General features: G+C 45.2%; 9 protein-coding genes across 9 annotated transcripts; 3 read left to right on the forward strand and 6 right to left on the reverse strand.

Moving 5' to 3' along the window:
- Positions 1 to 16: 16 nt before the first annotated feature.
- GL218_02662 (putative lactate 2-monooxygenase PB1A11.03) lies at positions 17 to 1,525 on the reverse strand (the record flags this gene model as incomplete). The annotated part of the gene is made up of 4 exons (XM_033579196.1): positions 17 to 286; positions 391 to 1,234; positions 1,292 to 1,343; positions 1,411 to 1,525. The coding sequence occupies 4 exons, from the start codon at positions 1,523 to 1,525 to the stop codon at positions 17 to 19; spliced, it is 1,281 nt and encodes a 426-aa protein (XP_033437995.1).
- Positions 1,526 to 3,540: 2,015 nt separating this feature from the next.
- Positions 3,541 to 4,246, reverse strand: GL218_02663 (Copper transport protein CTR3; the record flags this gene model as incomplete). Its single annotated transcript, XM_033579197.1, has 3 exons — positions 3,541 to 4,019; positions 4,101 to 4,131; positions 4,193 to 4,246. The coding sequence occupies 3 exons, from the start codon at positions 4,244 to 4,246 to the stop codon at positions 3,541 to 3,543; spliced, it is 564 nt and encodes a 187-aa protein (XP_033437996.1).
- A 1,049-nt stretch (positions 4,247 to 5,295) lies between these two features.
- Positions 5,296 to 7,274, forward strand: GL218_02664 (Ferric/cupric reductase transmembrane component 2; the record flags this gene model as incomplete). The annotated part of the gene is made up of 2 exons (XM_033579198.1): positions 5,296 to 5,667; positions 5,730 to 7,274. 2 exons carry the CDS (start codon positions 5,296 to 5,298, stop codon positions 7,272 to 7,274), a joined length of 1,917 nt encoding a protein of 638 aa, XP_033437993.1.
- A 151-nt stretch (positions 7,275 to 7,425) lies between these two features.
- GL218_02665 (putative heterokaryon incompatibility protein) lies at positions 7,426 to 9,426 on the reverse strand (the record flags this gene model as incomplete). The annotated part of the gene is made up of 1 exon (XM_033579199.1): positions 7,426 to 9,426. One exon carries the CDS (start codon positions 9,424 to 9,426, stop codon positions 7,426 to 7,428), a length of 2,001 nt encoding a protein of 666 aa, XP_033437994.1.
- A 611-nt stretch (positions 9,427 to 10,037) lies between these two features.
- GL218_02666 (uncharacterized protein) lies at positions 10,038 to 10,470 on the forward strand (the record flags this gene model as incomplete). The annotated part of the gene is made up of 2 exons (XM_033579200.1): positions 10,038 to 10,317; positions 10,400 to 10,470. The coding sequence occupies 2 exons, from the start codon at positions 10,038 to 10,040 to the stop codon at positions 10,468 to 10,470; spliced, it is 351 nt and encodes a 116-aa protein (XP_033437991.1).
- Positions 10,471 to 11,538: 1,068 nt separating this feature from the next.
- GL218_02667 (O-glycoside alpha-1,2-mannosyltransferase like protein 4) lies at positions 11,539 to 12,984 on the reverse strand (the record flags this gene model as incomplete). Its single annotated transcript, XM_033579201.1, has 3 exons — positions 11,539 to 11,862; positions 11,949 to 12,387; positions 12,449 to 12,984. The coding sequence occupies 3 exons, from the start codon at positions 12,982 to 12,984 to the stop codon at positions 11,539 to 11,541; spliced, it is 1,299 nt and encodes a 432-aa protein (XP_033439630.1).
- A 1,070-nt stretch (positions 12,985 to 14,054) lies between these two features.
- Positions 14,055 to 15,191, forward strand: GL218_02668 (uncharacterized protein; the record flags this gene model as incomplete). Its single annotated transcript, XM_033579202.1, has 1 exon — positions 14,055 to 15,191. One exon carries the CDS (start codon positions 14,055 to 14,057, stop codon positions 15,189 to 15,191), a length of 1,137 nt encoding a protein of 378 aa, XP_033437989.1.
- A 2,033-nt stretch (positions 15,192 to 17,224) lies between these two features.
- Positions 17,225 to 18,342, reverse strand: GL218_02669 (Arabinan endo-1,5-alpha-L-arabinosidase A; the record flags this gene model as incomplete). Its single annotated transcript, XM_033579203.1, has 3 exons — positions 17,225 to 17,329; positions 17,391 to 17,987; positions 18,076 to 18,342. 3 exons carry the CDS (start codon positions 18,340 to 18,342, stop codon positions 17,225 to 17,227), a joined length of 969 nt encoding a protein of 322 aa, XP_033437990.1.
- A 3,870-nt stretch (positions 18,343 to 22,212) lies between these two features.
- On the reverse strand, positions 22,213 to 22,572 carry GL218_02670 (uncharacterized protein; the record flags this gene model as incomplete). The annotated part of the gene is made up of 3 exons (XM_033579204.1): positions 22,213 to 22,252; positions 22,303 to 22,452; positions 22,505 to 22,572. 3 exons carry the CDS (start codon positions 22,570 to 22,572, stop codon positions 22,213 to 22,215), a joined length of 258 nt encoding a protein of 85 aa, XP_033438920.1.
- Between the last annotated feature and the right edge of the window lie 76 nt (positions 22,573 to 22,648).

Raw genomic sequence — 22,648 nt, forward strand, 5'->3', positions numbered from 1 at the left:
CTTGTTAAACACTTAGTTAGGCTATTTCCGTTGTAGACGGGAAGTACGCCCCCTTCGGCAGGGAGTCCAAAGCATCGCGATTAATATCTCTCAGCTCCGGATACCCTGCGACGTTCATCAATATATCGAAATCTGCCAGAAGTCCCTTCATCACATGGCGCACGCCTTCTTCGCCGCCGGAGCCCAGCGCGTACACCCATAGACGACCTATAAACACGAATTTAGCTCCGAGTGCCAGAGCCTTGAACACGTCAGCGCCGCCTCGGATGCCCGAGTCGTACATAATCTGCCGTATAGCTATTAGTATCCATCATATTGCTATTCTTATATCATATTCATATATCTCATGCTAAAGGGCGTAGGTTAAGTAGGTAACTTTGGTAAACTCACGTATATCTTATCCCCAACCGCATCCGCAATCTTCTCCAGCGCATCCAGACTCGCAATCGCACCGTCAACCTGCCGCCCAGCATGATTCGAAACCACAATCCCATCGACCCCCAGCTCCACCGCCTTGCGCGCGTCCGCCACGCTCTGGATCCCTTTGATGCAAAACGGCTTCCCACCGCTAAGCTTCTTCCAATTCTCAATTAGCCACGGCAATCTCTTCCACGAGAATGAGTGGCCGTGCCATATGTGCTTATCGATCCAGTCCGCGCCGACGTGGAATTTGTCCTTGGGATCGTTCGGGTCTAGCTTCGCGTCTCGTAGACGATCTAGGAACGCTGGGTCGTTAAGCCCGAGATCGCCGGCCCCGTGCTCGTGGTAAAACGCATAGTTCCCGTGCGCGGCGTCGTCGTGTCGCCAGCCTAGCTGCCACGTATCCGTAGTCAGCATGCACGCGGTATACCCGTTTTGCGCGGCACGTCGCAGCATCGACAGCGCCACGTCGTCGTCCGGGCTCCAGTACAGCTGGAAGAAGCGTACGCCGCCGTCGCCGTTAGCATGCGCCACGTCCTCGATGCTGTAGCTGCCGGCAGAGCTTAGACAGTACGGCAGGTTTAGTTCGCCGGCCACTTTGGCAGGTGAGAGCTCCCCCGTCGCGTGGTAGATCCGATTAATACCGATAGGTGCGAAGCCAATTGGTGCTGCGACGCGGTGACCGAAGATGGTGGTTGCGGTGTCCCGCTGGTCGGTGTCGACGAGCATTCGCGGCACAATTTGGTGACGGTAAAAAGCTTGCCGGTTGGCGTAGTGCGTCCATGAGAGGCCGGCGTTACAGGATGCGTAGTGCCTGAAGTTCAGGTGAGATTTGATTCAATTATTCGTTTTATAAAGTAGACAGTCATACCATCCAGACTGGCTGAGGCGCTCCCTAGCTGTTTCTCTCAGTTTATCAGGGTCTACAGGTTTCGTTAGATTACGCGATACTCATATTATATATATATATATATAGGTATCGATTCTCACGCGTGTTAAAGGGCGGGTACTTTCCCTCGTTCGGTGCCCAGAAGAGCTCCCTCTGATAGAGGGCCCATTGCGGTGTGCTGCGTTGGCTGATGTTGGGGTTATTGGGGTTGCTCATGGCGTTTAAGGATATAAGTCGATGATATATATGTGTTTCGAAATTTACTGGTGATTGTCTTCTGACTTCAATATCTCTTGGCGAAATTCATTCACTTTTTTATACATTTCTAGTGATAGAACAGCGCCCGATCGACGGCGCCTTAAGATGTCCGATGACATCAACACATGGTCATTGATTTGCATGTAAAACTAGGATATGACACGGCAATACAGTCGAAGAGAATAAACAATAAGCAACATGCAGACATCTAATAATTCGCATCTAAGTATACTCTTGTGACCTTGCAATCAACCAATTATACTCGTCTATTGATTTTTTATATATACTCCAAGTTGAAAATAAAGCCCATAGCACCCCCGAGACGGCGAGACTCCGAACATTTTCCATCCTCAACCATGTTTACAACGTAACGACAACTTTCTGAGGAGTAGATACAATGGGTCTCAGCCAATTGTTTGGCTAAGACCAACATCAAGTTCCTCAAGATGTCCGGAAATGGTCGAAGGCCTCCCCCTGATAGTTCCATCATTCAACATATTTTCATGTAATAAATACCGATAGCCGACGATGATAAATGCATTCGCACACAGATCGCAGGGCTAGTGCGAAAAAGTAGTACACTTTCGCATTTCACTCGGCCTTCTACTCTAGATCTCCGAACGAACTTCCGATTTAGTAGCCGACTCGTCGTTCGAGGTTCAAAAACCTTCCCTCGGTTACTTGGACATGTAACTATCGACTACTGCGCAAGGCTTAGACAGATAGCAAGAGTCGACGACAGCAACAGCTCGCTGTTGAGACCTTAGAGGGAGGATGGGATAGAGGCATGAGAGTAGATAGTAGCGCTCCCCGTGACATTGGTGGGAGCCCATATTGTTGCGCTACCAGTTACATTAGAGGGGAAATAAGGAAGCGACATGCTACCGGTCACTTCGGCTAGGGCCGAAGATGTTTTGCTGCCGGATACGCTGGGTGTGAAGTATGGTAGCGACACAATTCCCGTGACGGCGGTTGGGGCTGAAGATGTTGTGCTGTCAGGTGCCTTTGAGGAAGTCCAGAGTGTCATGCTGCCCGTTACGTTGGCTGGGGACGAAACGATATGCTAGGGCTCGCCTTAGAAATTGGGTTAGCCATTCCCGTACTAAGCATGGAAAAAACGGCGACGAAGAAGACAATGGCTTCCATCTTGTTCGTATTATGATAATATTATCAGACCTAGACGAAAAGCTTGATTCTAAGATATTTAGTACTAGTTATAGGTATTTATCAGCGAACATTCACCCTCTATTGTGTAACTGAACCAATTCTTATATACGTTTACTGAGAGGCAAAATAAAAATTTCATACCTTTTCACTGCCTCATTCCAAGACCTTCACCTCCGAGTCAGAAGTTCCCGTTTCGAGACCAAGATACAATTCATTGGTAGAGGACGTCGATGTTGTCATCGAATATAACCAGATCCGTATTGCCTAATATTCGACCGGCCGATCCAAGCCTCTTGGAACCCGAGGTGAACCCCAAAATAGGTCACACATTACATAAACCTAGAGGTTGACGCGATATTCTTGTATTACGACTGGTGGTGTTTGAGATGAGGTTACAAAGTCAAGCGTGACCCCCAAGGTCAGGGTAATTACCCAAGTCTCGTCGTGTCTAACTAACAAATTACATTTAGTAACGGCTCCGAAGTAAACCAAGCAATCGGGTCACCTTACTTTACTTGAAATTCAATCGATCTACACTCGAACTAAATATAGCTCTAGAATGAATCGTAGCACTTGCTTTGCATGTGATAACAGGTCGAAAATTTCTCTATGATGTGACTCTGACTTGAAATGTCTCTTCCGCCGGTCAATCTCGCAGAGGATTGGGTATCGAAAACATACTTCTTGAAGATCAGCCTTAAATCGTACTGATTGAATTAGGCATTTATTGTCTGAGCAAACCTGAACCAAAAAGAAAAAAAAAAAAAAAAAAACTACACGATGGGTATCTAAACGTAAATCTGACATTAACCACAGCATACAGACGGTTCTTCAAGACCGCTGTTCACCTCTTTATCTGATTGGGACTCGTTTCCGATCACGACCTTGGCGATCATCCAATCGCATAGGAACTTTCCAACGCCGGCGCCGATAATGATGCTTATTATGATGTAGCCGTTATATGACATGGCTATTAGCATGAGTATGTATGCGGCACCGAAAGCAAATGCATGTATGATAGAACGGATCAGCTGCTGTACGGGCGTTGCCCTAAACGTGACGACTTGCGGCCCGGGGGTCGGCGCCTCGGAACAGCATGAGTCTTCTCCTTTGGATGCGCGGGCTTCTGCCGCTAAATGCTGCCGGAATTGCCGTAGTATAAAGCTGTCATACTCCTTTCCTATCCGGCGGAGGAACTCTAGGCATATGACAAGAATAAAAACGCCGATACACGAGGCTGCAAAAGTCCCCTCGTTTTCAATGCGCCACGATTCAGCAAGCAAGCCTAGAATCTGTTAATTACCTGCCTATCCATACATACCAAGCCTCTTAGATAGGTATGCTTTGGATAATGAGGATGCCTTACAAGTGCCAATAGTATTCCAGTTCCATGCCATCTATTTCTCGATCAGCTATTGTCCAGTCGGCTCTATTTCAATATGAATTAGTCACACGTACCGCATGTGTGCACGTAGCGTTGCTATACTCCATATCCATATGGCTGTGATCCATGTTGACGGTTAATTTAGATGCGTCGGCAAAATTAGTAACAACCTTCCCGTTGGGTGCGCTCGGAGGATGACACGGAAATCAGCCTGCAATTGGACCCGGGACGAGGAATTTTGGCCCTGTGAAGACTCAAGTTTTAGGATGTAGGAACACTGATGCCTTTATTATGCCGTTCGCTTGTCCAAGACTTTACGACCCGCTCGGCGTAGAAGGATGACGATTTCTTATAAAATGAGAGTATAAGAGCAAGATTCGGCCTTTTGGGAAGGTCGATGGTTCAAGGATGAGGGAAGGGCTGGGTGCGGCGACCGCGCCTACAAGGTAAAGTCCCTCTTTAACAGTCTTAGATAAAAGTGTTAGACGGCGGGTTTCAGTGGAAAGGCAGATGATCGTATCTAGGACGCAGGCAAAGTGGATACAAATTCGACTATTTGGCCCATTAAGGCTTCGTTTTCAACGGCTCGACGCCTCAAACGTTCAAGAGTCTAGTCTATTATTGGTGGTCTTAAGTAAGACATCCTTGTACGCCAAGCCATATATGACCCCTGAAAAACGTGCTCAATTCTTCTCAAGCTTTCCCTTCGCGGGCTTAACGGCCTGAACGGTGTATGTTTCGAACCTTTGGAACCTTCGGGGGGTAGCATCCTTGAGCAAGTTTCCCACCAGCGCGCCGAGAATGACGGAGCTCTTGGAGAGGAATTATCCTCTAGACGGAGGAGGCAACTTGAAGTGGCACCACCTTGTCCCGGCAATGGGTACAATGGTTGGACGGTGTGTTGCCTAGCTAGGTCGACGAGTTGGACTTGCTTGTCTGTTTGGTCACTTTATTATATTATCATCCCGTCCACTGGTTCCTGCAAGCAACCGTAGATCATAAATCAACCGTCGACGGGAGCTAAACTTTGCAGACTTCACTTGTGGACTTCTTGCAAACTCTGCAGTCCTATTAAACAAATAAAAGCCTTCCCGCTGCTCGGGTTACGCCAGTTGCTCGCTCGTCATACACGATCAAACGCCTTCCAGTGTCTGTCGTCGAGACGACTTGCAGAAAGATGGCGACCACTAATAACCCGCTGGCAGCTCGCCATATTCAGAATCTCAGCGAGGCCGCCGCGTTGGAGAAGCACTGGGGTTATGTTGATAGAGCCGTTCCATGTACGAATGACCCAGGATCTTGCGCCTACCTAGATCAAGTATATGGGTCCCATGATTTGACCATGGTTTATTCCGGCATAATGTGGTCGATAATTGCTGGAATTCTCTTGCTTTGGACTATCGGAAAACGCATCTTCCCATCCCCTCGCGCCGACGAGATACCTACCGGTGCCATCGATAGCGAGAGAGTAGCAAAAATAGCCGGTCGACGCTCGCGAATAAGGAGGACGGCCGCGGCGTTAATCCGTCGCTACTTACTACCCGACTCAGTCCGATTCGTCTTTGGCCGAACGACGCAACTTCAAGTCTTGATCTTGACTGTCCTAGCAAGCTATTTGCTAATATTAGCTTCCTCGGCATCACGTACCAGACGTGGATCACTCCCATAAAGAACAAGCCCGGACTTCACAACACCAGAACGAGCTTGGGCCCGTGGTCTGACCGAGTTGGCGTCTTTGCGTATGCTCTCACGCCACTGTCGATCTTGTTATCTAGCAGGGAATCTATTCTTTCTCTTCTTACCGGCGTCCCGTACCAGAGTTTCAACTTTCTTCATCGCTGGCTTGGATATATCATCGTTGTGCAAGGGTCTCTGCATACTATTGGCTGGACCATAATCGAAGTCCGACTATACCAACCGCAGCCGACGACCGCGATAGAATGGATCAAGCAGCTGTATATCATCTGGGGAGTTGTCGCGCAAATCCTGCTATTAATCATCTTTGCGTTGAGTACTCCGTGGGGTATTCGCCTCACCGGCTACGAATTCTTCCGCAAGGCGCACTATGTCCTGGCAATGGTATATATCGGGGCTTGCTGGGGTCATTGGGCAAATTTGCAATGCTTTCTGATCCCAGGGTTGGCTCTCTGGTTCTTGGACCGTGGGGTTAGACTCTTGCGATCGGCCCTCATTCATTACCAATATTTACCTGGCGGATCTATGGGATTTCGGGCGGCACACGCATCTTTGACACACTTTCCCGACGCAGAGCACGGAGATGTCGTGCGTATGGATTTTACCCATCCTCAGGATGCCTGGAAAGTTGGACAACACTTCTACCTTTGCTTTACGGAGTGCAGCTTATGGCAGTCTCACCCATTTACGCCGCTCAATTTGCCAAAGGTAAAGGATGGGCTTGTTTCGCACTCGTACATTCTCAGAGCAAAGAAAGGAGAGACGAAGAAGGTCGCAGAACTGGCCGCGAGGAAATTAGCCGCATCGCCTAGCGCAACGACTCCTTTAATCCTGTCGGGAACATATGGAGAGTCGATAGTCGATGAATTGACACCGGATGTCAATGTGCTCTGCGTGGCTGGCGGTACGGGAATTACATACATCTTACCGGTCTTGCTTGGAATAATAGAGCAACCAGAAATGAAGGACCGGAAAGTCCAGCTGGTCTGGGCAGTAAGGAAGAAGGATGATACCCGTTGGGTCGAGAAGGAACTCGATACCATTCGCAAAGCCGCCAAGGCGCATAAGATTGAAGTTCACATATATGTAACGAGGGAAGCAAGTAGCAGGAGCCCGTCGATAAACGACGATATATTAGAGAAGGACGACATAGCCGTGAAGGAGTCCGGTTTGGCTTCTTCCGTTGCTTCTTCCGTCAAGGGTGTTCAGTCTGCCTCGTCTCTCAATGTCGAGAGAATCGGAGGGGAAGGATTTGACAGGCACCCCGACCTAAACAAGTTAGTTAGGGGATTCGTAGACAACACCATCAGAGGTTCCACGGCCGTATATGCAAGCGGACCAGGAAGCATGATCAGCGACTTAAGGAGTATTGTAGCGGCATGCAACTCGGGCGGGAAGGTCTGGAAAGGAAATGGTCGATATGATGTCAGCTTAATATGCGACGACCGGCTCGAGTGGTAAAAGTGTACTTTAATTAAGGGAAAATCACAAAAAAATACTATAATGTTCAAACAACCGGTGTCACCGTCTATGATTAACCTGGTTATGACTCGTGCCGAGTTTCCCATTGTCAAGTGATAGTTATTCATTTCGTATTTTCACTTTGGTGATTTCAAGTGATATAAATTTCTTGCGTTCTGAACCTTGGGTCAATCTCCCGCCAACTTGCACTGCTCATTCCGACCCTCTTATAGGATCCATCCTTGCGCATGTGGAGAATAAGCAAGTACTTGTTTGTAGGTAACTCTGTCATTATCAACGCCCAGCACAGTCGCGGTGACTGACGATCTAAATCCATGACGCAGGTATTTGTTGGCCGGTAATGAAAATCTGGAGTGTCAGTTGGCTCAAATGTCAAGATACCGACGTCGTGTTTACTATCTTCGGGCGGATGATAAAACATCTGCGCAAGGCGGCCCCTGAGTTTTATGCTCCCCACTGGGTAGCCATATATAGCCTCCTTCTCAGTTTCCATTGCCACATTTAAGACTTCAACTACAAATCCTCCGATCCGAAGTGCCCAAAAGTCGAGTGCACCGTCGAGGGCAGCCCAACTCCAGCTAGGTGCGCGCTTCGTAGGTGGTTTAGATAGTTCGGAGATATCGTCAGTCGTTGATATTCCCCAGACCTTCCGGCCTGGCATGTGATAATAGTGAGCACACCATAGGAGACCACGAGCGATATCTTCCTGCCATAAGCCGGCAATATACGTCGCAGTTGGCTTGGTAGACTTGAATAATGCTGCAGCTCCAATAACAGCAGGTAGCTTGTCGGTAGAAATGGTGAACTTCCGTGTAGTGTACTCTTCTAGCAACTGATACCATGCCTTCCAATCTAACTCAACACCTTGGCCGGCGCATACACCAATCTGTTTTCTAATAGTCAGGAACTTTGCCACGAAGTGCGCATCCCACTCGCCGGTATAATTATTTCCGTCCTCGCACTTAAAATCAGTCAGACACTCCCAGGACATCTGTTCATTTCCAAAGTGCAGTACACGTTTGGCCAACAGTCTTTCTTGCATGCACCAACCGCGGCCGTTCAACGGGGCTTCCGTAAGGCATTCATTAATATCTGGGTATACTTTCTGGACGGCATATTCGTTGCTTATTAGTGCCAGTGGTGCCCTGTTTGGCTTAAGAAAGCCCTTGGTGCTGCCCGCGGAATCGAGGACAGATATCATTATATAGGCGCCCGCGTATACAGAATACATCCTTCCAGCTTCCTGATCCCAATCTTGCTTCGAGTCTTGGATGATGCACAGAGCGTCTATCCACAGATATCGCAACCCGAGAATTCTGGTAACCTCGATGGCGTCCCTAAAATTCTGAGGTAGTTCGTGGATGTCCATTCCATTAGTTCTTGCCTTCAGGTTGGCCGTTGTGGTGACCGATGGGATTATACCGCCCCAACAGTGGCTGAGTGCGGCATATGGTATCTTTTCTCCATTTGATTCGTATATACAGACTCGCCCTGTTTCGCTGTCGCTTATATCGACCACCCTTGTTGGAAGTGCATGATCCGAGTCGGATTTGACACATTTTGGATGAGCTTCGGTACACTCTTGCCGCCACTTGGCTGCGACCCGGGATATAAGTGAAGAGGATAAAGTCGTTGGTACGACTGGTACCTGTCTATATGTATCTAACCAATGTACCTCTTCTCCCTTTGTTAAAGGCTCTCGTCGGCAGATCCTAAAGCTGTGTAGTGGGATACTTCCAATCTTGCCGCTTCCCCAGGGCATGCTTTGCAAAGAGTCGCGGAAGCCAGCGCGAAAAAGGCCTTTCAGGTTGTTCTCTCCTGAATGACCTGAAGACCAGAACGGGTATAAACCTAACCAGCCTTGATGTAGACCTGTATCCAAAGATGCAAGGTCCACGTAGAGGACATTACAGAATTCACACATCTTGGCGCTATTTGCGAGGTCTCCAAACGTCTCATGGTGACGAAAGACATCACCCCAGCGCCTCCCTACCACCCTTTCCGATCCTCCTAGCAGCCATCGCGTTGGATAAACGGCCTGTCTGTCAAAGCCGAAGGAGAAGAGATTGTCGATGAATTGGTGGCAAAGTTCACATAGCGAGCCTGTGATAGCTATCGGAACTGGACTCATCTTGTTAGATGCGATTTATATATATCTCTTTTATATTTGAAATGTATATGTGATGGGTAGCAATAGACCGGAAATAATGGTAGATAACTTGTATAGATTTAACATAAGACATGCTAGATATGAGAATTGGAAGCTGACGCAGGATCAGAGGGGTTTCGGCTTCAACGATGGACTAGAGCTTCTTTTGGACTTTTGGACAAGGGTATTAATTTATATGTTCAGACATTCTATCTTAGCTTGTCAACAGTTTTGTTACATCTTGTCTCCTCATGGACCATAATTATACTCTAACTCTTCCATTTCGTATGTATTATGTAAAGAGTAAAGAGAGTTAATGAGACTCGAAAAAAGGGGCCCCGGTAATGTTAGGTTAGGTACCTAAGAGAGGTACCTTCCGGATAACTGTATATTACATGGCATTGGCTTAACGGGTGATGCGGGGAGTATTGAGCATGGAGATCCTTGCATTGTTCGACATCGACTCCACTAAAATTTTCAAACTGGACCCCTCCAATTTTTTCTTTATCCATCTACAACTACAAACCGTACCTATTTTGCCTGCCTATCTTACTACATACAAGAAGTCATTGTAAACCACCCAATTCGACAAAATGCCATCCGTTAAGAACCCCAACGGGCCCTCGAAGAACCGCCTCATAGCCCGCTCTGCTAAAGCGAGGAAGCAGAACCAGAAGCGCATCAGCACCGCCGCCCTCGACAAGAAGGGTCGAGTCGCCAAAGCGGACACGAAGCGCGGCGCACGCCCCGGGCTATTACCGACGAGTGGGCCAAACGCGGCGCTCAGCTCGAAAAAGAGGCGCAAGCTCGAACGGAAGATGAACCATGCTATGAAGCGCAAGATGGAGGCCGACGGCGAAGTTGAGATGAAAGGTAATGTTATCTGTTCTCAAGATGGGGCTGAAAAAAAAAAGAAAAAAAAAAAAGCCAGTCGCTAACTGAGAATTACATATAGATGTACCTGTGGAAGAAACTACCGAAATTGCCAAAGAGGAAATGGCTGTCGATACTGAGAGCATCTCGTGAACGCACGTTGGCGTTTTACACCCGAGTTACGGCATAGCACCCTAGACTCGATCGATATTCCGCCATTCACGTCGCAGAGGTGTTTCCGGCCGGATATAGAAACCCGACCGGATAATATTCCATTGGAAAATTTAAATTTCCGCCAGACGAAAAGAGACGGGTTGTTCATTACGCGTTCGCTATACCACACCTAGGATATGATATGGCTCGACATATTAGTCAACTCGAGGAAAGAGATTTGGGGGCAACATCGATACTTAGATGATACTAAGTGGTTGCATGGCTACCTATATAATGCCATGACACGGCAATTGGAAGCACGCTTCAGCCGGGTCATTAGGTTATACGTTGAAGAAGTGGTGTCTTTGGTAGAGTTGGCATTTGCATACTAAAGGCGTCCAACTAGGTCTATACTAGCCGGTTGTTTGACCTGGTACAACTATGACAATCGCTCTATATATATACTACGTGAGGTACTGAGGTATATTTTCGACTGGATTCCCGCCCTCGAAAAAAAACCAAGTTACGTTAATGACAATAACAATATAGCAATAGTAACACCATCGGTGAATGCGAAAATAACTAATTATAAAATTAGTATTACAATTTAAGTCACTCTCTAGAAAGCGTAAGATTAGTTATTTCTTTGAATTATACAATGCACTGTAGACTTAATAGGTATAGTCTTCCACCTTAGTATCATTGTAATGTCTTCTTTCAACCCTTGGTGTATATCACGCTTGTCTATCTTGTGTATATGATATCATGCCGATCCAACTCTAGGCCAAACTATAAGACTTTTAAGTACGGTCTCATTAAACCAATATCTTTGTCTAGTTTGTTAATATATCCTAACTAAACGGCCGATTCGTCACCTCGTAATGATTGTCGCGAGGCGGACTATTCCTGCAACGACTTCGCGTTTTGTAAAGTATTGAAGGCATGCTGTCTGACTATAAGTATAACTGCGAGAGTCTGACAGTGGCCAACTGGAGGCGACAGTTCTTCATCAAAGGGTATCTTTATACCGTAATAAATATCTACTAACATTAGCGGAGGGTATATATTTTAAAATATGAAGCTAAGTAGCCATGTAGACCAGGGGCGATGAGCAGTATTAGGCGCCTTCATCTTGTTCAGGCAATAGCTGGCATGATTTCTATTCCGGCGGCCGTCACAGTCACAACGGCAACCCACACCCCCGGGGATTTCTTCAGCCCATTTACTCTGGACTTCGTTGAGTGCTTGCGACTCGAGTAGTTGGCCACCGGGCGCATTTGCAGGGCACTGGTAATACCAATCGTGTCGGTATCCAATATCGGCGAAATGATGAACCTGATGCGGCTCTGCCAACATGTTTACGGCGAGTGAGTGGACTGCAGCATCACCCCACTATAAGAAACTAGATTAGCAACTTAAACATAAAAAAAAATCAGAATAAATTAGTGCTGTGGCATTGCTGTCCGACGCATACGAACCCTTTCGAAATAGAAGCCGCCGGTATGTTCTAAGTGCTTATAAAGGTCCTGATACTTAGAGCCACGAAAAAAATCAAGGTCTGCGATCTCAAAATTACTCCAGTAATGACAAAGATTCCATCCGTCACCCGAGCTATCGCGGTGTGAAAACCAGCTGAGTAGGCTACGGAAAGGCCAGGGAACCCAAGACGCATCAACACTCGCTTTCCAGAGGTTGGTGCTAGGGATACCCTTCAGTTCCTTCCAGTCCGATACTTCCCTAAAGAGACTAGGACACGTGCGCTTTTCCTCCCAGAGCGATATCGTGAAACCATAGACTTTGTTATGGCGAGCCATTTCGACGAAGGGATCGTAGGTAATAGAACATGAGAACTCAACGTCTGGTTCTAATCGCCAGTACCATTTATATTTCTTCAGTGCCTCGACTTGATAAAAGTTCCTACAATGTCGACACCTCAGTAAAAGCCAAACATGAGAAGTAGTATAGTCGGCTAGCCTACCCAGAAAAGAACCGGCACATGTGATGATAGGTCTCCTTTCCCGCATATAAAATACCGCGGTCGCCCTGATCCTTTATACTCGCGCGGGCAGCATCCTGGTCCATCCACGACGGAAAAGTCCATTGTTCCTTAGGTACTATTTCGAAGAAGGTCGGCGCGCTCGTAGAAGCGTTGATAGTTTGTATGAACTCGTCGCTCCAGGGCTCGTCGTTAAGAAATACGATGGGGTATCGGAACCAGCGGTTAAAGCGTTGCTCGATGCTGCGGACGGATCTCGCAGCTTTCTCGGCTTCCTGGTTGCGGGCCAGCATAACGATGGCGGCATTCTCGCGAGGTGAGTCTGGAGGAGTGCTCGGGGGCTCCTGACAGGAGGCATAGAAGGGAGTATCGAACTCGCGAGGCGGTACGGGCACGCGGTAGTAGGAGGCGTGAATAGCGATTTCGAGAATACATGCAACGCCGAGGACCCAAAGGAAAGGCGACTGTAACCATCCTCCTCTCCTTCGTAGGCGTGGTAGCCGATTAAACAGCGTCATGGTAGTGAGATGCTAACCAAACTTTACGGGCTAGCTCATATGTGATGTAGTTGAAAAGATATTATCACTATCTTTTGTAAACATTCCCGAGGCCATCTGCACCAGCCTTAATTTATTGGTTGGGATTATCGATTGTCTTCCATGTGTTGATCTTTTTTACTTGTCAAGGGTTTTTTAGTTGTTAAGGTCCCTTTTTTTTTAGTAAGAAACGTAGTGCATTTTAGCGTTCGTACATTACATCCATACAGGTAGCAGACCCCTATTTTTAGGATTTGCAAAGGTTCCAACAACGCATACATGTATGTACATGTAACTCTGCATATGCAGCTTCTACGTCGAGTCCGCATTTTTAATTAAGATAATTGGACATTCTTGTAAAAAATAAAATAAAAGTATAGAGGTAGCAACTAAAATTCATACATGTTAAAGATATAGGTATCTAGGTATGTACCAGGTAATCGTATATATGTACGTACCCGTTGTACCTAATGTAAGATGATTAAACTCACTTACATTGGGAAGCGCATTAGGTATGACAGGAAGTGAAGTAGCACTAGAGGTAATAAGAGTACAATTAGGTCATAGAGGTAGTTTAGGTAAGTTTAAATCCTACGGAGCGCATGTATAAGCGTCAGGTATCCGAGTAGGTAAGAGGTACCTATCATTCTTATGCTAGTACCTGCAGGTGCATTCTCGACTTTTTTTATTTCTCAAGCACTTCTTCCTAACATCTTACATAGGTACACTAAAGATATTATTTGTCGCATCTCACATAGGTACACTAAAGATATTATTTGTCGCATCTCACATTTCTATAGAACAGATCAAGTTACGCTACTACTACCTACTACGCGATAAATGATATTATTACCGGACACGGCAGCCAACGCTAGCCAATGTAACCGGTTGTCCGGCTCTGGGGGTTGCCAAGAAGGTCCGTAATTAAGACGCCGTCCATCTTCTTCGGGTCTTAAATCTTCTCCAGGGCTCCTAATTTTGTTCTCAAGGGGGAGAGATATAACCGCCTCGAGCCTGTTTAACATATCCGCATATCTCCCACAACTCCTAGCATGTATCATCCTATGGTACTTCTACGCCGTCGTCGAGTTTACTACCTCTTCCCCATCGTCTTCATCTTGGTACTTCTTAGTCCTCCCTTCTGGCCATCCGTAAGACAATTCGGGGATCGCGTGCGCCAAACTTTGCCTTTCGCCTACCAATGGAAAGTCCAACAAGATTTCGTACCTACGCAAAATGAGCTCGACTGCTTACACGGCCTTACCCCTCGATTGGCCACCGATAGCGATAAACGCATAGATCCCATACCCAACCATGTTCATTTCATATACGGGCTCAGTAACCCTTATAGCAAACCTAGCGCAGGTACCTTCGACTTTCTCTGCTACCTCGCCGTACGGAGTGCCATTGTAGGCATGAAAGCAGAGAAGATCTCACTTCATTACACGTATCTTGCAGATCCACCATCGCCCGAACCCAATGCATCCCCTCTATCGAATCCATGGATACGTCTTTTAAAAGATGATATCGACCTCGTCTACCATTCACCCGAAGAGATGATGGCCCTCAAGAGCTCGCCCGACGCGACCTGGCACGCCGCACATGTATCCGACATTCTCCGTCTAAAGCTCCTCCAAGAGCAGGGTGGTATCTATATGGATATGGATGCCTTCGGATTCCGACCCTTTACCACTCTTTTAAAATCGTCACGCGATATAATACTGGGCCACGAGGGCGGAAATCGTGGGGGCCTGTGTAATGCCATCATGGTCGCTCGGAAGAACAGCTCGTTTATAGCGAGATGGCTTCGAGAGTATAACGGAGCAGATCTTTCTAAGGAGTGGAATTACCACAGCGTTGTCCTTCCTAAAGAGTTGGAATTGGAACATCCAGACGAGGTCTGCACGTTAGCACCAAACGCTTTCTTCTGGCCAACTTGGACGTGGGACCATATCGAATTCATGCATAAACAACTCAGCTCGGACGAGGCGCGTAAGTGGGCGGCGGAGATAGACAGGAACGGCGGCAGTCTTTACGAGGATCAGCTCGCCTACCACGCATGGAGTCAGATGGCCTGGGAGAGACATCTCAGCAAGTTAACTCCCGAGGTCGTGAGAACACGCGATACGAGATTTAACATCCTAGTTCGAGACTTTCTACAGGATAATCTAGCAGTCCACCAGAACTAGTAGTAGTTTATATAGGTTCGATCCCCATCGTGTTACGGAATTAGCTGGCATAGTGTGTGGTACGTCCAGTTGAAAGTCCTAATGTTGGTATATGGGTAAGCATCCCAAGAGCTAAACGGTTGAACGGCTACCCTATAATATTTTATTATCCGCTACTTTTCGATACGTAATAGATCTATAAGGTCTCTTGAGTCGGATAAGAGCTATGGATAAGGTAATTCATGGTTTGCGGTGTCCTACACGGCCGTTGGGCAACACTAGCTTTACAGCTTTTGGCCAACCGATTCTGGAGGCATGTTCCACCTGGTGCTACATCATTTAAGTAATTTAAGAAATAGAGAAAAATGTGACCATGAAATATTCATCCCACTAAACTGCTATCTTGTTTAGTAAGCTAAAAGTATGAATCTGTTAACTTAGTCTTCTAATGTAAGCTATCTTATATATCTTAGATTATACGGCACGACAACACTACCCGCCCAGTACCGAAGTAATTTTGATATACAACGGTCGAGCTATAATGTTGTTTCAGACATGTTTAACCACCTATTTACATATGTATACATACGTAATAGGTATAATTATCTCCTAGACCACAAGTAACTCATAAATATTCCTTGAAGCAATATTCTGGCTCTATCTCTTTCAAAGTAGGTGCTCTATCTATACATCTATCTTATGTACTATAGTCGCGGGACGCCCCAACTCGTCCAAGATCATAGCACCTCGGACGTAAACAATATCAACTGTTAAAATGAGTAGTCAAGAGACCGCTTTCAGGTTCTGTATGTGTCGTTTTGGCGTGGAATATATATAAAAAGGTCCTACCTCCTGACTTATACAGTTAAGAGGCCATGGCGATATACAGTCCATATACCGTATCTTCAATCATTGACATCGTCATTGTTGTTATTACTAACTCATAATAGTCTTTTCGTTCTGTCTATACCTAAGCAGGTACCTAAGCATATCATTCTCATTATGACGCCTAACAAGCGAAAGATGTAAAGAGAAAGTCGTGCAAGTAAATAACCACAATTAGATGGCCATTTTCCTGCTAACTAAGTCAATTTATTTAATGCTTACCATTTTTCACATTAAGTTAAGAATCAATCATTGCCATGTAACATTATTGTAAACACATAATTTCATTGTCAATTGTTTAGACTTGTCAATTCTTATTTCCTACAAGGGTGAAATCACCTGTAAAACTTATAGGAGGTTCAAGGGAAAATAGATTCCCGCGAAGTTCTTATTGATTTATTTCAGGTTGTTGTTGCTCCTATGCGTCATCGATAATATACCAGCTTGGAGCCAAATCTCGATTGTCCGGCAACTCCCAAATCTCGCATGCCACAGGGATACCAATCCACTCCAAGAGGGAATTATTATATCACTGGACATTACTGGAAGCAGGCACATCTTGAAAGCTAATGTGTTTATGTCGTCGATGGAAAAGGGGGAAGGCTCGGCATTAGAGTGCCAATCACTACACACATCAAAGTCCTACAGAATTACAACAAGACAAAAGCTAATCGAACTCGACATATCTGCTCTAATATGCTAGGCTAGATAAATCATTCGACAAATGTGTTAAAAATCATTTATATCGGGAGGCACAAAAGAAAAACTTCACTCGCCTGACAAGCGCCCAAATCCAAAAATTTGCTGTCATCAATTAAATTTTGTAAGTATATTCTGCATGCTAAGGTAAAGTAAGGAATTCCAAGTTGGGCCAACTTCATGATTTGGCCACCTTACGCTGGTGGGCGATATATTGACCTTGAGTTTCCTTGCCAAAACTGTACGATGGTGATTGCTGACTCGGTTTAGTCAGTTCATGCGTATTTTCATTCATTTACTCATGAAGTTTATTAATTGGCCATTTCAAACGCGTTTATACCATAAATGTAAAGTACCTGGGTTATACCTAGCGACATGATGAACCCTATTCGACGCTTTAACCGCAAGGTAACTACCACAAAGATCTTCAAAAATAGGCTTTAAGTCTTGAACTATCTAGTTCTTTACTTTTATACAACAGGCCAACCGCTAGAAAAGTTGATGGTGTTCCATCCAAACTGCTTCTGACCATCCGCAAAGCCAATCTTAGTATTAACATAGTGATAATAAAGGATCTGCAGTACGCGATATCGTTAATCACACGTGCTAAATAGTCTTGGGGGACATATAACTTACTGGTCCATGAACAGGGTCATCGTAAACTCCTTGTCCTCCAGGCCCATATACATTTCCATGGGATTCCAAGACCACGGTTCCGCCACTATTAGTGCAGGCTTTGCCACTCGCGTCCACGAACCCACCAGTTGCAGAGGTAGACCGGCAGACTAGAATCTTATATTCTTCGCCGGCAGCTGGTCGGCTCGTATCATAACCACAGCATTTGCCCTTGCTGAAGAAGAGATAATAGTAGTTGCCGTGTTTAAATACGAAGGCACCCTCTTCATCGGTCTTGACGGGGTCAAAAGCAACTTGAGCTGCACTGGCACCGCTCGCCACAGCCTTGGGCGGATTCTTCATAGCTACTTGGTGAATATCCTTCCAGAAGCTGCCAAAGGTAATGAAGTAAGCTCCGTTAACATTGATGAGGTTAGGGTCGATTGCATTATACGGCTTCCCAGATGATGAGCGGATCCCTGTTGATCCTAGATCTTTCCATGTGCCTACGTCCATGCTAGACGAAGTGGCAACACCAATGGCGGAGTCTTGCACACCAAATTTACTAACTGAGTAGTACAAGTAATAAGTGCTGCCAACTAAAGCAACCTCAGGGGCCTGTTTAAAACATAACATTTAGTTAGTAAGAACTGTTTTTAAAAATCACGGGTGCCTAAAGCAAAACATTTGACTATTCTATACTTACCCATAGGTCCTGGTTCCCTCCGAGATCGATTGACGATCCCGACGGCAGTGCTGCACCCTTATACGTCCATGGTCCTATAATATCTGGCGCGGTATGAACCGCTATCTTACCTCCTGTAGAGAATCGAAAGTATGTGCCATCAGATCGCCGAATGATAGACGGATCGTGTGTATTAACGCAGGTACCCGAGCATGCTCCAGGATTAGCATATCCAGACACGGTGCTTAAAAAGAGCACAAGCGCCCATATGGTGTTATACAGCATCATGATCGTTTTGAGCCGTACAATATAATATCAAACTCCAAAAAGAGAAGTTCTTGGGTTGGCCAGATTTCTAGTTCGTTGGAAGTTTATTGCCATTAATAAAGGTGGATTTAAAGGCATCCTTGTCGGGTTCGAGCGGACGATATATTCGTATTGTTGTTAATTAAGGAGTCCTAAACTGCTGTTAGTAGCATCTCATTGGAGGAATCAGCACGCAGATTTATCCGCGAAGGGTTAGCGGTAGGAGGGGTGGAGTATACTTATACCAAATGTGACACGCGCCGTGGTTACAGTTGAAAGTTATAAGCGCACCGATGATATAAGATGGTATGGTATCCGCACATTTTCAAATGGGAAGGTTAGTAGCACATAAGCTTCTTTTTCATTTCGTCGGTATGTATGATTGTCTATTGTCGGTCAATAATTCAATTAATACATAAAGGTAAACTACCTAGGTACCTACCTTCTTGAGTCCGATAAAGTAATCTTAAGTCGTGTGGTTTCTAGTCTGTTTAGATGTCACGATAACTAATGGTGTATAGTATTATCTTTTACATCCCACGATCAATCTAACTAGTTGCTGCCTCATAATCTATAAACATAGTCTAAATCGGAAATAAGTATATCTATTTCGATATATAAGGTACCTAACCGGGGTATGTCTTCTATAATTAAAACGATTTTGCTGTTCTCATGTCAAGAATAACTATAATGAAGTAGTCACTTAGGCATCGTAAGATATTTCACAGTTGCACGTATGGTATTGCGTAATTATACTACCACTGCCGAGGTTAACCATTTTCCATGTCTCTTACTTCACCACAAATGACCAGTAACAAGTGACTACCATCTGAAGAAATATGCCTTGTTCGGCAAAGGGGCTGTCGGCCTAAGTAAGTAAAGAAAAGCCGATTTCTTTAACCCTCTTCCTAGACATACTTAAGCAAAATACTAGAAATCTTTGCTAGGCCAATACCAAGAAAGATTGATTTAGTCAAATGACTTCGTGTTTACTTGTCGTTGTCACGGGCAGCCCTTGGTATATAAGACCAATATGGAGTGACAGATAGCTAGCTGGTAGATAGCCAGTATAACATATATATTTTAAAGACATTATTAACGCCTGATTTTTTCTAAATGTGAAAGAAACCAAGGTTCTTTGTATACAGTATAGCAAATGACTAGCTGGTAGATAGCTTCAACCTAAGACTTATAACCCTCATCACATCATACCCTAACCATGACCCTTGTCACCTGGTAGTCGTATAAGTTTTGGCGATCATCCCTTTTACTGGAGTAGAGACGACCTCTACTAGTATTGTACCTAGTATTGTATTAAGTTATCTTTCTAAGAGATGGTTATCTTTATAGATACTATAAATGCAACATATCAACTATCAACCCGTCGGGTCATGAGAAGAGCATCAAGACCAACGCAATGAATCCATAAATACCCGAGTTTAGTGATAATTCACTATAAGGAGTATAGTACCACGAGTTATGATTTTATTCCCAAAGACTATTTTCAGTACATCGCCCTCTTTCTGTAATGCTTTTGGGGGGCGATACCTCGAATGCATATCTCATCGTGCGAGAAGATAACGTTAGCCTATGACTGGGTGATTACCCTAAGACAAGCTATTTTATATCGATGCCTAAAGGAGCACAGCCACACCGATACGTGCCTCCTACATTTAGGTTAGTATCTAAGAATGGTTAAGTTCTATAGTTTCACTCTAATCAAAGCTGTCAGGTTAAATAAATAGCCAACCATCCAATGCGTGAGATAGAGGAATGAATATTCATACGATTTACGGTACAGAATAAGAAATATTCGATATCAGCGACAGAAAGGTTCGAATGGTGTCAGACTATAGGAGAAAGCCGACGAGGTTAGTCGAGTTATCATACAGGTGGTTCAATTGCACGAGGAAATGTAAGATGTAATGAAAATAAAGCACCAACCAGTTATTTAAAGATCTTGATATATTTTACGGGGGAGACTTATTTACTGCGCCACGAGGTAACGAATCATATGTTATGGATGTGGGTGAAACAATAGTATATTAAGTAATGATTGCGCTGAGCATCTAGAGTTGTTTCTTTATCCCGTCATTAAGGAAACGTTCCACGTGGGACGACAGCAGCTTTTATTCCCTGCATCGCTTCGGCTCACTACGTGGACAGGGGGTTTCATGGTCTAAATATAGGATCGATTTAGGGCTGCAGGATTCTTGAGTCCTTCCTATTAGGTGAGGCTGGATACAATAAATAATAACTAAAGGAGTGAAGCTCTGAAAACTAATTAATTTGCGTAAAGTGAAACAAAAATCCAGAAGCGGCACAGGAAGAGGTCTATTATGGGAAGGAGAATGAGATCCCTTATTTATTCGCGATGCCGATCTTTTCTATAGTTTGCGCCTCGACTTCGCGACTCTGGGACTCACTGCATCTTTAGCTAATCGATTATGAATCATGAGAATTCAATTCTCTATATTTCCTTAATATCTAAATCCAAGTCTACGTTTCAATTTCGATGATCATGTTCAGCTGGCGGGTAGCCTTGCTTATAGCGTCGTTTGGACGATGGGGTGTTTTGGGACAATCAGAGACCTCTACCACCACAACAGACCGCCCTTCTCCTATCACAGTTCGAGCTTCGGCTATTACGAAAGACCCCTTTGTGGGGTTCGTCGTTTCGTCAGCTACAAGTAGGTCAATTCTTTATAACCTGTTCGAAGAGAATAGCCCGAGTGTGTATAACTAACATAAACCAATAGCCAAACCGATATATTGCCCTGATGGCGACGTATTCACCACATCGGGGAAATTTGCAGCATGCTGCGCTTCGACGGAGTCATCTTGTGCTATTGCTACGGGCTGCGAAGACAATGCGATGGCGTATTCGAAAGGTGCAACGTCTAACTGGTAAGAAGACTCTTGTGTCTCATTATACTTGGTGGATCTTAGTTCAACTAACAGTTTAACAGCGGTCCAATGCGATGCCAAACACGACAAATATTTTCAACATACGGGATAGGGGATCCGGTTCTCATGCCCCTCTGTGCTAGCTCCGGCGAAATAGAACTGTTATATCGGACAGTACCGACGACTTCAAGTTTAGCCCTGCCTCTTACAGCTGTTGACACAACCGGCGCATTATCAACACGCCCGCCAATGATGGTCACAATTATGGGCGCTAATGGCTACCCAGAGCCAGTAGCAACTGCTGTACAAGCCAATCAAGACACCCATGGGACAACTGACTCTCTATCGCCTAACTTAGTTGGTATAATTGTCGGCTCTACGTTTGGGTCTGCAGCGATTGTGGCATTGGCGGTGGTTGCATTCTTGTATGGACGAAGACAAGACAGGGAAAATCGAGCAGCCAAAAATCAAGAGCGAAATTGGAAAATACGATCGGAGACACCGGAGTCTTGGGATGGGGAATCTAATATGTCCGTAGCGGGTTCAAAACGGAGATATTCAAACCCTTACGAGAGCAGACCGATCGAATTATCCCCTATGCCCAGGACACGGCGATGATACTTTACAAATCCATTTTCAAACCTTTTTTTATTTATTTTTTTATTTGTTTTATAAAAAGAAATACCCATTGCGACCTGCATTTATTTTATGTAATGAAGTATGATATCCTTGTATTATAAAGCATACCTCGGCGTTTGGGAAGGTTATTATATTAGGTAGCATTTAGGCACCAGATAACCAAAAAGAAATCAAGATTTCTTCAATGTTTACCCAAGCCTCTCCTTTATCACGTGGTCTATTTGGAGTACATTACCAAAAATGGAGGACGACATCATTTCCATACCTTTTATCACATGTCCTCTTACTAGATGGAACGTATCCCCCTTAGCTAAATAGCCAGTTGAACCACCTGGCGAAAGAGTTCCTATAACTGTTAAGTAAGGTATCTAACATGATATATGAAAGGGAACTTACCTGGGAGGTGCCGGGACGAACTTGTTGGTGTAGTCTTCGACCGCAGCTACGTCTCTGAGCAAGTCCACTTCATACGGTCTACGATGACGGGTCTTATGAACCACCTTCCAACCGACGAAGAGTATCGGACATACTGCAACCATAATGTAGCTAATTTAACTGTTAGCCATGATCTATCGGATATCTAGAATACATCACTTACGCGAATAGAAAATTCGGAACATTCCATCTGCCTGGTAGGAAAACCACGTAGCCTCCTACAAAAGTCATGACGAAGGTTGCAAACAAAGCATAATAGGCTGCATAAGGTTGCAAGAACCCCTTATAAGGTAAGGAGTCGCGACTG

Source organism: Daldinia childiae (genome assembly GCF_008694065.1).
Source record: "Daldinia childiae strain JS-1345 chromosome Unknown Scaffold2, whole genome shotgun sequence".
Lineage (NCBI taxonomy): Eukaryota > Fungi > Ascomycota > Sordariomycetes > Xylariales > Hypoxylaceae > Daldinia > Daldinia childiae.